Genomic DNA, 15718 nt, shown 5'->3' on the forward strand with positions numbered 1-15718 from the left:
GGGTGCAGTTGGTGTGTTAGCTGCTGTTGCCATGAACCCTCGCATGAGTACACGGGACATTGCGAGAGCCGGTGGACTGAGTCAAAGTAGTGTCATGCGCATACTGCATCGTCACCGCTTTCACCCGTTTCATGTGTCGCTACATCAGCAATTACATGGTGATGACTTTAATCACCGAGTGCAATTCTGTCAATGGGATTAACAGAGAATGCGTTGCAGTTCTATCTGTTTACCGATGAAGCGGGTTTCACAAACCACGGGGCAGTGAATCTACGGTCGACGTATGTGGTATCAGCATGATGGTGCACCTGCACATTCCGCAATTAACACTAGGCTGACCCTTGACAGGATGTTCGACGGGCGTTTCATAGGACGTGGAGGACGCATAAATTGGCCAGCCCGTTCTCCTGATCTTACACATCTGGACTTCTTTCTGTGGGGTACGTTAAAGGAGAGTGTGTACCGTGATGTGCCTACAACCCCAGAGGATATGAAACAACGTATTGTGGCAGCCTGCGGCGACATTACACCAAATGTACTGCGGCGTGTACGACATTCATTACGCCAGAGATTGCAACTGTGTGCAGCAAATGATGGCCACCACATTGAACATCTATTGGCCTGACATGTCGGGACACACTCTATTCCACTCCATAATTGAAAACCACGGAAACCACGTGTGTACGTGTACCTCACCCCTCATGGTAATGTACATATGCGTCAGTGAAAAAGACCAGTAAAAAGGTGTTAGCATGTGGACGTAATGTGCTGTTCCAGTCTCTTCTGTACCTGAGGTCCATCCTTTGGATCCCTATGTAATTCGGTGCTCTCCGATACACACGATCGAACAGCGGATGAGTGGTACTCAAGCGTCAACGTTAGGTTACAATATCTCCGGATGTAATCAACATTTTACAATGCAACAAACGCCACTGATTACGTATTTGTTTATATGTTCAGATGTGCTAACAAAACTAACGTGGTTCCATTTAAAAAAACGTAGGTTTGTGTTAAAAAGTTTACTTCCGTGCATTTTTGTATGGTTTGTATTAACCAATTACACTAGCCCCTCTCCTCACGTTATATATATATATATATATATATATATATATATATATATATATATATATATATATATATAGCTTGAAGGGGGAAACCAGATGGCGCTGTGGTTGGCTCGCTAGATGGCGTTGCCATAGGTCAGACGGATATCAACTGCGTTTTTTTAAATGGGAACCCACATTTTTATTACATATTCGTGTAGTACGTAAAGAAATGTGAATGTTTTAGTTGGACCACGTTTTTCGCTTTGTGATAGATGGCGCTGTGATAGTCACAAACGTATAAGTACGTGGTATCACGTAACATTCCGCCAGTGCGGACGGTATTTGCTTCGTGATACATTACCCGTGTTATGACGATGCCCAAGTAGGTCTTTTAGCTGCTCACGCGGCTAATCCGCACATCAGTAGCAGACAAATTGCGCTAGAATCGGGAATCTCAAAAACGTCGGTGTTGAGAATGCTACATCAACATCGATTGCACCTGTACCATATTTCTATGCACCAGGAATTGCATGGCGACAGCTATGAACGTCTTGTACAATTCTGCCACTGGGAACAAGAGAAATTACGGAACGATGACAGATTTTTTGCTGGCGTTCTACTTAGCGACAAAGCGTCATTCAGCAACAGCGGTAACGTAAACCGGCATAATATGCACTATTGGGCAACGGAAAATCCACGATGGCTGCAACAAGTGGAACATCAGCGACCTTGGCGGGTTAATGTATGGTGCGGCTTTATGGGAGATAGGATAACTGGCCCCCATTTTATCGATGGCAATCTAAAAGGTGCAATGTATGCCGATTTCCTACGTAATGTTCTACCGATGTTACTACAAGATGTTTCACTGCATGACTGAATGGCGATGTACTTCCAACATGATGGATGTCTGACACATAGCTCGCGTGCCGTTGAAGCGGTATTGAATAGCATATTTCATGACAGGTGGATTGGTCGTCGAAGCACGTTCACCGGATCTGACGTCCCCGGATTTGTTTCTGTGGGGAAAGTTGAAGGATATTTGCTGTCGTGATCCACCGACAACGCCTGATAACATGCGTCAGCGCCTTGTCAATGCATGTGCGAACATTACGGAAGGCGAACTACTCGCTGTTGAGAGGAATGTCTTTACACGTATTGCCAAATGCATTGAGGTTGACGGACATCATTTTGAGCATTTATTGCATTAATGTGTTGTATTTTACTGGTAATCACGCTGTAACAGCATGCGTTCTCAGAAATGATAAGTTCACAAAGGTACATGTATCACATTGGAACAACCGAAATGAAAAGTTCAAACGTAGCTACGTTCTGTATTTTAATTTAAAAAACCTACCTGTTACCAACTGTTCGTCTAAAATTGTGAGCCATATGTTTGTGACTATTACAGCGCCATCTATCACAAAGCGAAAAAAGTGGTCCAACTAAAACATTCATATTTCTTTACGTGCTACACGAATACGTAATAAAAATGGGGGTTCCTATTTTAAAAAAACGCAGTTGATATTCGTTTGACCTATGGCAGCGCCATCTAGCGGGCCACCCATAGCGCCATCTGGTTTCCCCCTTCAAGCTAGACAAGTTTCGTTCTTTGTATGTGTATGTGTGTGTGTGTGTGTGTGTGGCGATTTTTCTGAATGGGAGCAGACTGTAAAACTCAATTGCTGAGAGAATACGGAGCAAAAAAGATCATAATACGAGGTGTGATCAAAAAGTAACGGAAAATATTTTTTTCCTTAAATTATCTTTATTTAATCATCAACACAAACTTTGTCCTTTTCAGAGTAGTCCTCCTCAGATAAAATACACTTCTACTAGTGGTTGGAAGCACTTACGCAATTCACTTTTCATTACGGTGTTCATCTCCTTCACCGGCAAAACGGCGTCATTTTATCGTTCTCTTCAGGGCTGGGAATACATGGAAGTCACAGGGGACCATGTCTGCCGAATACGGTGGCTGATTCAACATAACGCCTTTGTTTTCTGGCAATTGGAAATGAGCGTACGGCATTGTGGGCCGGGAGTCCACCATTCGGGGAAGTTCGGCCGCCGTCGGCAAGTACTTATTACATTCGGCGCCACATTGTGCGAATAGCACGTCGTAGATGGGGATGAAATGATGATGAGGACAACACAACACACTGTCCCTGAGCGGAGAAAATCTCCTGCCCCAGCCGGGAATCGAGCCCGAGCCCCTTGTCGTGGCATTCCGCCGCGCTGGCCACTCACTACCGGGGGCAGACTGTTTTTTGCCAAAAAATCACAAACAAGCTTAGAGGTGTGAGCGGGAGCATCACCGTGATGCAGTTTCCGCGTGTGGTTTCTTCACGCAAACGGCTGATAACTACTAGTAAGTATTCCTTATTGAGCGCACCACCACAAAGCAGGAAGTCACGACGTACTACCCCATTGTAACTGAGATGAGAACCACCTTCACATGCACTCGAACTTGTCGAATTTTTTTCGGTCTTGACTCTTCAGGCAGTTTTCATTGGGACGAATGGGTCTTCGTTTGGACGTCATACCCATATACCAATGCTTCGTGGTCTGTTACAACCTTCCTTAGATGTTCTGGATCGTTGTCGACTTCACACAGCAATTCCTGAGCGATGTTTACGTAACGTCGTTTTTTGTTGAAATTCGACAATTTCATAACAAACTTTGCTGCTACACGTTTCATGCCCAAAACATCCGAAAAGAACGCTTTTCATGTGTCAGAGGATACGCCGACTTCATCAGCATCCTCTTTGATGGTGATTCGGTGATATTCCAGAACCATTTTCTTTGCGTCTTCGACATTATCGTCAGTAAGTGATGTGCTAGGACGTCCAGGGCGGTCGTCCATTTCAACGTCTTCCCTACCCTCTTTGAAATGTTTATACCACTCGTAAACTCTCGTCTTACTTGTAGTAGATTCTCCAAAAGCCACAGTAAACATACTGAATGCGGTGTTGCACTTTATTTCATTTTGAAGCAAAATTTAATGCAAATTCTTTTATCCATTCATCTTCGTAAGTAAAAATACGCCGAGCACTCGAAAACACGTATAACGTTCTCGATTTTCAGCAATAAACTAAGTGTTCAAAACAGCTGATAATGTGAACATCCATCAGAAACACGTGTACCAGCAGGATAAAGAATTTGAAAAACGCGCTATAAAGACCGCGAAATTAAAAAATTACCGTTACCTTTTTGGCCTGAATTGCGTTCCAAGTGAGGTACACCAACTTGAAAGTGGTGAAAAAAACTTTGACAGTGATTCCAATATCAGCACCACGCAGATGGATCCCTAGCATGGGATATGCAAGACAACAATGTGAAACATTCTCCACTACCATTGCCACTGACCGTATCTGTTGCAACGCCTGGAGGCCTCAGTATCTACGCACTTGGATCCGCGGCGACGGTTTTGTCGCTAGCTCGTCGCACAGGCCACCAAGTTGCTGGGATTTCTCTCATCCATCCCGCTAAGAGATGAGGCTACGTCCACCTTCACAAGACCCACCTGTGGGTTGCTGAGAATCTCCATGGCACAGTGGAAGTGAACTATCAGCACCGCTTCAGCCTCAACGTGTGGGCGGGCGTTACTAGTGACCATCTCGTGGGACCAACCAGCCTTCCACAGTGGCTCACAGGTGAGGCATATCTGCACTTCCTGTGGGTGACTGTGTGTCTTCTGTTGGATGACATGCCGTTGGCGGTACGAGGAGTAATGTGACTGCTACACGATGGTGCTAGAACTCACTGCCATCTTGAGCTGAAACAATTTACCCACGGAACATTTCCACATGCCTTGTGTGTTCTCATGAGTGCTTTCAGTCACTTACAACTACACTGTCAAACATCTTTTGTCTCCAACTTCACGTTGGTGTAACTCTGTTGGAATGCATTTCCGGCCATTTCTGCACATGACCAATTTTCCTTCTTACCTTGTCAGTGATAGTTACCTGAAGTTCGTTTCAAATCTAACACGTAACTGACTTTGAATCTCCTGTCCTACCACACAGTCCACGCATCCGGGGTAACGTAACTCGTTGACCTGCTGCAGTTAACAGTAAACAAATGAAAGCACAAAGGAATGTACTCATTAGGTCAAACGTCTTCAATTAAAAAGTTGTAGGAGTGCAATGTTCACCAAGTAGAAGAAGCTAGAAATGTTAACCTTCTAACGAGAGTGTAATTTAAGAGAACAGTAACTACAATAAACATTCATTAACTTACGTTCTGCTAATTTACATTCTCCGTAGAGGAGTAGCATCTGTACCTTCTTCTCGTTGGCTTAAATTGTAGCCACGTGAACCTTCTACTGAGGACAGTGCATTTTCCGTCTTTTTTGCTGTCATCTCCAGCAAGTGGACGATTTATCTCTTCCCTTCTACCGGCACTGTGCGTTAATACAGGACGGTGTAGTGTTGCGTTTTTAATAACGTCTTGTTTACGTGAATTTTACGGTGTATTGTGCTTTCTAACAAGTCCTGAGGAGAGGAAGCGGTTTGCCTAATGGAAAAAGTGGTGAGCTATTTTTAAAACACGAACTGCTGTTAACATCTTCGGAACGAACGAAGTTACAAAAAGGGTAGTCATCTTGGTTAATGTCCCCGCGATAGCTGACCAACAGTTGCTTTATAAATTTTTCGTTTTGCTGCTGAACAAAAATATTTAGGGTGGACAAGATAAAGAGGACACCCTCTGTTACGCTAGAATGATTCTTGAAATTTTCCCACCGTATTCCAAGAAGTTCCTGGATTGCAGCAGGATAACGTCGCCGTCTTGTCGCGATATTTCGGCTGACAACCATGCAGCTATTTTCAGGAGTGTGTTTTGCACTGGAGATTGCTAGCTCACATCGCTAACTTTATAACATAACTTGGGACTGAAACGCATGCGCAAAACGCAGCCGCTACGTGAGTGACTTCTGTCGAGTTCCGCGCCCTGTTCGAATATTCCTCCAGCTGTGGCGTGCTTGTTGTGTCCACTGGAGACAGCCTTGCAAAGGACCTCAAACACCTACAATCTGTGTTCAGAGATAATGGATATTTTCCACATCAGATCAGCACAGCTTTAAAGAAGAATAAACAATACAACCCATAAGATCAAGAGGAAAATGAGCGATTCAAGTCCAGGGCGATCCTCACGCGTGTCAGCAATATTTCGTCGAAATCAGGCAGAACCTTAAAGATACATGATGTCAAACTAACCTTCCGTCCGCCATCAAAGACACACTCTTCTCTATTCTGCAAGGGATGAGCTAGGTTTGCGGAAGGCTCCAATGCACAGAATATCTTGGCAGTATAAGCAAACCCTACATTGGTCAGACGAAGAGCACAGTACGTGAAAGACCGTCGAAGATGATCGCCACAATCGCTTTTCGCAAGCCAAGTCAGACATAGGCGAGCGTTGTACTTCAACAGGACATTCCATGGATTACTCTACCGTGGAGATCTTGACCTCGACCAGATCCTTCTGGGATTCAATTATTGAGAAAACGGTGAAAGTAAGTCTTGCAGAAGGTCTTATTAATCGTGATGGTGGCTTTCAACTGCTTAAGGAATCGGATCCCGTGATTTATTTAATTTCTTGAGAAAGAAAACATTTTACACTACTGGCCATTAAAATTGCTACACCAAGACGAAATGCAGATGATAAACGGGTATTCAATAGACAAATATATTATACTGGAACTGACATGTGATTACATTTTCACGCAATTTGGGTGCATAGAGCTTGAGAAATCAGTACCCAGAACAACCACCTCTGGCCGTAATAGCCGGCCGGAGTGGCCGTGCGGTTCTAAGGCGCTACAGTCTGGAGCCGAGCGACCGCTACGGTCGCAGGTTCGAACTCTGCCTCGGGCATGGATGTGTGTGATGTCCTTAGTTTAGTTAGGTTTAATTAGTTCTAAGTTCTAGGCGACTGATGACCTCAGAAGTGACGTCGCATAGTGCTCAGAGCCATTTGAACCATTTTGGCCGTAATAACGGCCTTGATACGCCTGGGCATTGAGTCAAACAGAGCTTAGATGACGTGTACAGGTACAGCTGCCCATGCAGCTTCAACACGATACCACAGTTCATCAAGAGTAGTGACTGGCGTATTGTGACGAGCCAGTTGCTCGGCCACCATTGACCAGACGTTTTCAGTTGGTGAGAGATCTGGAGAATGTGCTGGCCAGGGCAGCAGTCGAACATTTTCTGTATCCAGAGAGGCCCGTACAGGACCTGCATCATGCGGTCGTGCATTATCCTGCTGAAATGTAGGGTTTCGCAGAGATCGAATGAAAGGTAGAGCCACGGGTCGTAGCACATCTGAAATGTAACGTCCACTGTTCAAAGTGCCGTCAATGCGATAAAGAGGTGACCGGGAGGTGTAACCAATGGCACCCCATACCAACACGCCGGGTGATACGCCAGTATGACGATTACGAATACACACTTCCAATGTGCGTTCACCGCCATGTCGCCAAACACGGATGCGACCATCATGATGCTGATAACAGAACCTGGATTCATCCGAAAAAGATGACGTTTTGGCATTCGTGCACCCAGGTTCGTCGTTGAGTACACCATCTCAGGCGCTCCTGTTATGCAGCGTAAAGGGTAACCGCATCCATGGTCTCCGAGCTGATAGTCCATGCTGCTACAAACGTCGTCGAACTGTTCGTGCAGATGGTTGTTGTCTTGCAAACGTCCCCATCTGTTGACTCAGGGATCGAGACGTGGCTGCACGATCCGTTACAGCCATGCGGATAAGCTGCCTGTCATCTCGACTGCTAGTGATACGAGGCCGTTGGGGTCTAGTACGGCGTTCCGTATTACGCTCCTGAGCCCACGGATTCCATATTCTGCTAACAGTCATTGGATCTCGACAAACGCGAGCAGCAATGTCGCGATACGATAAACCGCAATCGCGGTAGGCTACAATCCGACCTTTATCAAAGTCGGAAACGTGATGGTACGCATTTCTTCTCCTTACACGACGCATCACAACGTTTCACCAGGCAACGCCGGTCAACTTCTGTTTGTGTATGAGAAATCGGTTGGAAACTTTCCTCATGTCAGCACGTTGTAGGTGTCGCCACCGGCGCCAGCCTTGTGTGAATGCTCTGAAAAGCTAATCATTTGCATATCACAGCATCTTCTTCGTGTCGGTTAAATTTGGCGTCTGTAGAACGTCATCTTCGTGGTGCAGCAATTTTAATGGCCTATGCATGAGCTGCAGTATGTGAGGTGACGAGTGTCGGTACAGCGTGATGACGCAGTCTGTCGTGTTGCAGCCTGCACGCCGGGCACCCGGAAATACGACGGCTGCAACTGGTGCAGGTGTTCCAGCGGCGGGGCCTGGACGTGCACGCTCCGCTACTGTCCTCCATCCAGGGGTGAGTACCCAGCACGCCTTTGGTGGACGTTCCACACACACATCGCCACCGAGCGCTTCATGTCTGTTTCACGACTCTGTACAAACGTCTTCACCCTATTCTCAGTATTACAACCTATGATTGTCGCTCTTGATGTTGGATTTACGACGTGTCATGAGCAGGAAGCAACTTTCACATGTACAATGTGTTTCAGTATTATTAGTGCAAACGATAGGGGCGACACAGGACGATGAATCCAGAAAATAATCCTAGTAAACAAACGTCCGGAAACCAACGGGTTTTTCACGACACGACGCGTGCAGAAGTGCAGGTTCGCCAATGTTACAATACTGTTAGCGTCTAAGGTTATGTTTATTTTGAAACAGCGCATGTGAGGCTCAAATTACTTGTTTATAAACTCCTATCGTTAGATTTTATCATCATTCCCGCTACCTAAGTACTGGTAAGCATTCGACAACCAGTGTATCGGTCGTGGCGTGCAAGTTCCATGGCCTTCCAGGTCCCATCACTTGAGGCCGCTGGATTTTTTTTCTGTGGCGATTTTGAACGCTTTGATCAATTATAGCTCTGGGAACACATTGTGGATGGCTGTCAGCGTACTCAGAACAACGCCTCCGATTTTGAAAGGTGCAGAAGCATCGACGAGAAGATGTGCTGAAGCGTGCAAGTGGAACGGTTGCAATAATGTGTTTCTCCTCAATTGCATACCTGCAGTTGTGATTCTCAGGGACTGTGTTATGAGGTTTTAGTTGTAATCAGTGTTTACTGGGATTATTGTCCTCTGAGCGGAGCAGTTTGATTCCCAGAACCACCAGGGATTTTTCCGTGGTGAGACCACTCGAACAAGGTGCACTCAGCCTCATGATGACAATTGATGAACTACTTGACTGAGAAGTATTTTGGCTCCAAGGTCAGGAAGGCCGACAACGACTGTGCGAGTGGTGTGCTGATCCCATGCACCTTCATACCACGTCCAGATTGCGCCGTTGACATTGGGTGACATGGTAGATGGTCAGTTCCGATTGGGTCGGCTGGGCCATAGCACAGAGCTTTGGTTTACTTTACATTATCCTCTGCTCAGCCTTTTCGATTGTACTTGTCCTAGTTGAACACCATGTATATTATTAATCTGCAGCTCACACTTACGTTGTGGTAGAGGTTGGAAGGCTTCATTTACATCTCACGTATCTCTCTATTGCTCCATTCTACAATAGCATGTGGAATAAATTAACCCTTAATTTTTTCCATGGAGACTCAAATATCTCTGATATCATTGCAATATTTTTGTCACCCTATATATTTACTTTATTTATCCTGACAATATTTGGGCTACCAGGGCCTCTCTTATGTCTAGCCAGGCAACCTGCATGTTTTATATCACATTCATATAACGATATAGATTTTATGGAAAGACGTACAACGAATATGCTATACAGTATTTAGAAGTAACAGTACTATATGTATGACATCACATCAGAAAATTGAAATAAATGTAGATGGTTATGTTTCATCATGAAGTATGGGACATTCTGTAACGGGTATGACAAGAGATTTGCATGGTAATAATTAAAAGAGAGTAAATTTTCATTTCGACCACCTCTTTTCTCAAACTTCATCAATCACTTTCTCCCCAAACGCAAAAATTTATTGGTGTCTTCCACATAAGTAGTAGTAGCTTTACTGAAAAGAAGTAGAATTTATATTATTTCATGAAAAGTAGGATAAGAAAAGCAGATAATGATCAGGAAACTAGCAGCAATGGACGTGAGGGAAAGAGTGCTCAAGTGTAGGTGCACACTGAAATGGAAGCAGTTTACTTAGCATATCACAGTTTGGATTCCAAAAGGACTACTCGACTGAGAATGCTATTTATGCATTCAGTCATCAAATAGTACAAGCCTTAAATAATAATGTATATCCTCTTGGTATTTTTTGTGATTTCTCCAAAGCCTTCATCTGTGTGTATCAGGAAACTCTCATAGAAAAACTCAAGCTTTGTGTAACTGATGGATTTACACACAACTGGTTTGAATCCTAGTTGAAATTTCCGCTCAATAATATCGTACGGAATAACTTTCTGGGGTAACTCATCACTGAGAAAGAAAGTATTGATTGCACGAAAGCGAGCGATAAGAATAATATGTGATGTACTCCCACGGACGTCGTGTAGGTATCTCTTCAAAGAACAAGGCACTTCAACTGCGCCGTCAAGATACATATTTTTGCAAATGAAGTTCGTCATGTACAACTCATCACAATTTGAGAAGAACAGTGATACACATACCTCCAATACTAGAGGGAAAAATGACATTTACTACCCATTGTTAAAGATGTCAGTGGCTCAGAGAGGTGTTCAATGTGTGGCATTAAAATGTTTTGATCATTTGCCCAATAACACAAAATGTCTGACAGGTAGGGAAGCAAAATTTAATCTAATTAAAAAAATTTCGCTTGGTAAGCTTCTTCTATTACAATGACGAAATTATACTTAAAAACTGGCAGCCGGAAAAAACCTTGCTTTCGTTAATGTTAACGCTAGTCATGTTTAAATAACCTTTAAACTGACTCGTTTCACATCATTTCGTTCAAATGGTCCCTGGAACGTGTAACTAACTACGAGAAAGAGGAGCATCATAGAGAAACGAATGCTAAAGGCTCTTGAACTGTGCGCAGAGTGCAGGATACCTCGTTCCGGAGACAACCAGAAGCAACAGAGAACGCATTTGGGAAAGTTTTTGTCCAACGGATGAACACAGCTAGGACGCTACATAAGCGAAACCTTGAATTTCAACTATGGTGAGGCGTATGTGGAAGGCTACAATAAATCTTGGCATTCGGTGGGCGAAGATTTTGGTGAAGTTGGACAAGAGATTCCACCGAAATGGAAAGTTATTATGTTTCAGTTACTGCCGTCCCTACTCTATTGTCATATCCGCTACAGTCTTCCCTACTAATTAATGAAGCGCAACCACCTACTCTTCTTTGAACCTTTATGTTTGTTCAGTCAATCCTGTCTGGTAAGGATCTCGTACTGCCAACACTATTCTCGAAGAGGATGGGTTAGAGAGGTATAAGCAGTTTCCTTACTGGATTCTCCGCATCTTGTAAGTGTAGTGCCGACAAAAGCCGTCGTCTTCTTTACAGCGTTTTCTACACTGAAGCGCTGAAGAAACAGGTATAGGCATGAGTATTTCAAATACAGAGTTTCGTAAATAGGCAGAATACGACGCCGCGGTCGGCAACACCCGTACAAGAAAAAAGGTGTCTCTCGCAGTTGTTAGATCGGTTACTGCTGCTACAATGTCAGGTTATCAAGATTTAAGTGTGTTTGAACGTGGTGTTACAGTCGGCGCACGGGGCGTGGGATACAGCATCTCCGAGGTAGCGATGAAGTGGGGATTTTCCCGTACGACCATTACACGAACTTACCGTGAATATCAGGAATTCGGTGAAACATCAAACCTCTGACATCGCTGCGGCCGGAAAAAGATACTAGAAGGACGACTGAAGAGAATCGTTGAGCGTGACAGAAGTGCAACCCTTCCGTAAAATGCTGCAGATTTCAATACTGGGCCATCAACAAGTGTCAGCGTGCGAAACATTCAACGAAACATCATCGATGTGGGCTTTCGGAGCCGAAGGTCCTCTCGTATACCCTTGATGACCGCACGATACAAAGCTTTACGCCTCGCCTGGACTGTTGATGTCTAGAAACATGTTGCCTGTTGTATCGAGCGGATGGACGTGTACGGATATGGAGACAACCCCATGAATCCACGGACCCTGCATGCCAGCAGGGGACTGTTCAAGTTGATGGAGGCTCTGTAATGGTGTGGGGCGTGTGCAGCTGGAGTGATATGGGACCCCTGATACGTCTAGGTACGACTGTGACAGGTGACATGTACGTAAGCATCCTGCTTAATCACCTACATCCATACATGTCCATTGTGCATTCCGATGGACTTGGCCAATTTCAGCAGGAGAATGCGACACTCCTCACGTCCAGCATTGCTACAGAGTGGCTCCCAGAACACTCTTCTGAGTTCAAACACTTCCGCTGGCCACCAAACACCCCTGAAAAGAACATTATTGAGCATATCTGGTATGCCTTACAACGTGTTTTTTTAGAAGTGATATCCGCCCCCACGTACACCTACGGATTTATGGACAGCCCTATAGGATTCATGATGTCAGTTCCCTCGAGCGCTATATCAGACATTAGCCAAGTCCATGCCACCTTATGTTGCAGCCCTTTAGCATTCTCGCAGGGGCTCTACATGATATTACGCAGGTGAACCAGTTTCTTTGGCTCTTCAGTGTTTATGATCTTACGAGTTTTAATTTTTCCTAACAACAGCCCCTATGTGTTCATGTGAATCGACAACAACTAAATTAGTGTTATTTATTACGGAAAAAAATTAACGAAATTTTCTTGGTAGGCATGTGTAGGAGCTAACATTGTCTTACTGTTCTAGCTGAATTTCCACCTTCCACCCATTCGGATACCTATAACGGCTTGATCTCGTGCAGGCGTCGATAGTCGGTAAACGACGCAACCATTTGCAATAAATCTAGTGGAGTTGTAACGACAATCTCTAAATCGTTTGCATAGGTACAGAAAAGCAAAGGGCGAATCATACTTTCTTCTGAAAAATTTCTGTTTCACTAGATGAGCTATATCAGTTACTACCTTTTGTGTACTTTCAAGCAGTATACCGTGAATATTTTCCCGTGGATAAAACGATATTCCGTAGTTATGCAACTTGAATGCGCTTGTGACGAACGATGTCAAAAACGATCTGGAAATGTAGGAATATGGGATGAGCTTTAGATGCTCTGTCAATAATACTCTTTACGTAGTGCGAACAGAGAGAGCCAGCTGCGTTTCGCAAGAACGATATTTTCTGCATCCGTGGCAGTTTACGTCAACAGACTGTTTTCTTCGATGTATCTCAAACTGTTTGATCACAATACATGTTACCAAAATCCTACAGCAAATCGATGTTAATAAGATTTGGCGGTTTGTTTCTATTTCCTTTTTTTCTGTGTTTGTTCTCACCTCCGCGGCCGTTCACCCTTTAGACAAAAATTTAAGTCGAGCCAGCGGCAATAAATGGTTATTGTACGACGGTCACTCCAAAAGAAATGCACACTATTTTTTTAAAATCCATCTTTTATTCTACATGTTTGAAAGTTTTACAGTGTGTGGATACATCCTTTAGGAGCAATATTTTCATTTCTCCACATAATTTCCATCCCTCTCAACTGCCTTACGCCATCTTGGAACCAGTGCCCGTATACCCGCACGGTAACATTCTGGACCAACCTGTTGGAGCCACTGTTTGGCAGCGTGCACAAGGGAGTCGCCATCTTCAATCTTTGTTCCACGAGGAGAGTCTTTCAGTTTCCCAAAGAGATCATAGTCACATGGAGCCAGGTCAGGAGTGTAAGGCGGGCGTTTCAGTGTTGTCCATCCGAGTTTTGTGATCGCTTCCATGGTTTTCTGACTGACATGTGGCCGTGCATTGTCGTGCACCAGCAAAACATCCCGCTTTTGCCGACGTGGTCGAACACGACTCAGTCGAGCTTTAAGTTTCTTCAGTGTCGTCACATAAGCATCAGAATTTATGGAGGTTCCACTTGGCATGATGTCCACGAGCAAGAGTCGTTCAGAACCGAAAAACACCGTAGCCATACCTTTTCCAGCAGAAGGTGTGGTTTTGAATTTTTTTCTTGGGTGAATTTGCATGATGCCACTCCATTGATTGCCTCTTCGTCTCTGGTGAAAAATGATGGAGCCATGTTTCATCACCTGTCACAATTCTTCCAAGAAATTCGTCTCCACCATTCTCGTACTGTTCCAGAAGTTCGCTACATACCGTTTTTCTTGTTTCTTTGTGAGCCACTGTCAACATCCTGGGAACCCACCTGGCACAAACCTTTTTTAACGCCAACACTTTCAGCATTCTGCAAATACTTCCTTCCCCTATCCCAACTTCGCGTGACAATTCGTTCACTGTGATGCGTCTGTCAGCAGTCACCAATTCGTTAACTCCCTGAACATTGTCTGGAGTGTGTGCAGTACGAGGCCAGCCGCTGTGAGGATACTTCTCAATATTGTTGTGCCCGCTTTCATCACGTAACCTGCTTGCCCACCGACTAACTGTACTGCGGTCGACAGCAGTATCTCCATACACCTTTTTTAACCTCTTGTGGATGTTTCTCACTGTCTCGTTTTCACAGTACAGGAATTCTATGACAGCACGTTGCTTCTGACGAACGTCAAGTGCAGCAGCCATCTTGAAGACATGCTGTGACGGCGCCATTCACGGGAACAGGTTGAACTAAGTTTGAAAACAAGCGGGAAGGATGTATCTACACACTGTAAAACTTTCACACTGTATTTTTACAAAAATAGTGTGCATTTCTTTTGGAGTGACCCTCGTATGTTGAATTACTTTGATATCTTATTCTGAGAGGATCCTAATTGGTACAGAATATGAATTTGAAAATTTTCCTTTATCGATTTCAATTTGCTTCGATGTACTGGTGATTATAATTAAGTTGCAGTTATTCACAGTGCTTAAATCGGTTCCGCATTAACTTATTAGAATATTAATCAAGTTTCGTTGTCAGACAATAATTACAGCCCACACTCGATCTCTGTGCTTAGCTACACTTTAATCTAGATCTACATAGTCCAATTGTTAGGTTCTAAGATTGGACACATAGAGATGGCGTGGTGCATTAAGATGGGTTTACACTAGCAAGTCGCTTGCAGAAGTTATTGCTGCAAGGTATTGCGATCCGCTTGCAGCTGTGTTTACACAGCACCGCAAGTACTAAGCAAGATTCTTCCGCAAGTTCTTTGGCAAGAAACTTGCGTCAACAACTTGCTAATACTGTTTACGTATGCTTCCAGTACCACTACGAGTGTCAGCCGAAGTATAAAATTACAAGTAGGTGGGTGACATATGCTGCAGCTCTTGTAATTGTAATGAAAAACGTGTAAAAGAAAAAGAGAAGTATTTGGGTTATAGAGTGGATAATGAGAAGATTTCAAAATGGTGCCTATAATAATCTTTTGCAAGAACTTAGTATCGAGAGCATGGATACTTTTGAAAACGTTTGCAGAATGTCCTCAAATGATATGGAGTATTTGTTGATGTTAATAGCGCCCGTCATATCAAAACGAGACACAAACTCCCGTACTGCTATTTCAGCAAAGGACCGTTTGCTGGTCACTCTACGATCTATAGCTACAGGTGAGCTACGAATA

At 44.1% G+C, this 15718-nt stretch overlaps 1 protein-coding gene across 1 annotated transcript in view; it reads left to right on the forward strand.

Annotated features, from left to right (window-relative positions):
- LOC126419393 (uncharacterized) overlaps positions 1-15718 on the forward strand; it is a 42518-nt gene that overhangs the window by 20110 nt on the left and 6690 nt on the right. Inside the window, exon 3 of the mRNA XM_050086582.1 lies at positions 8338-8439. Coding sequence (XP_049942539.1) covers positions 8338-8439 — 102 coding nt within the window. The remainder of the gene's footprint in view (positions 1-8337; positions 8440-15718) is intronic.

Source organism: Schistocerca serialis, chromosome 9 (assembly GCF_023864345.2).
Source record: "Schistocerca serialis cubense isolate TAMUIC-IGC-003099 chromosome 9, iqSchSeri2.2, whole genome shotgun sequence".
In the NCBI taxonomy this organism is placed as follows: Eukaryota; Metazoa; Arthropoda; class Insecta; order Orthoptera; family Acrididae; genus Schistocerca; species Schistocerca serialis.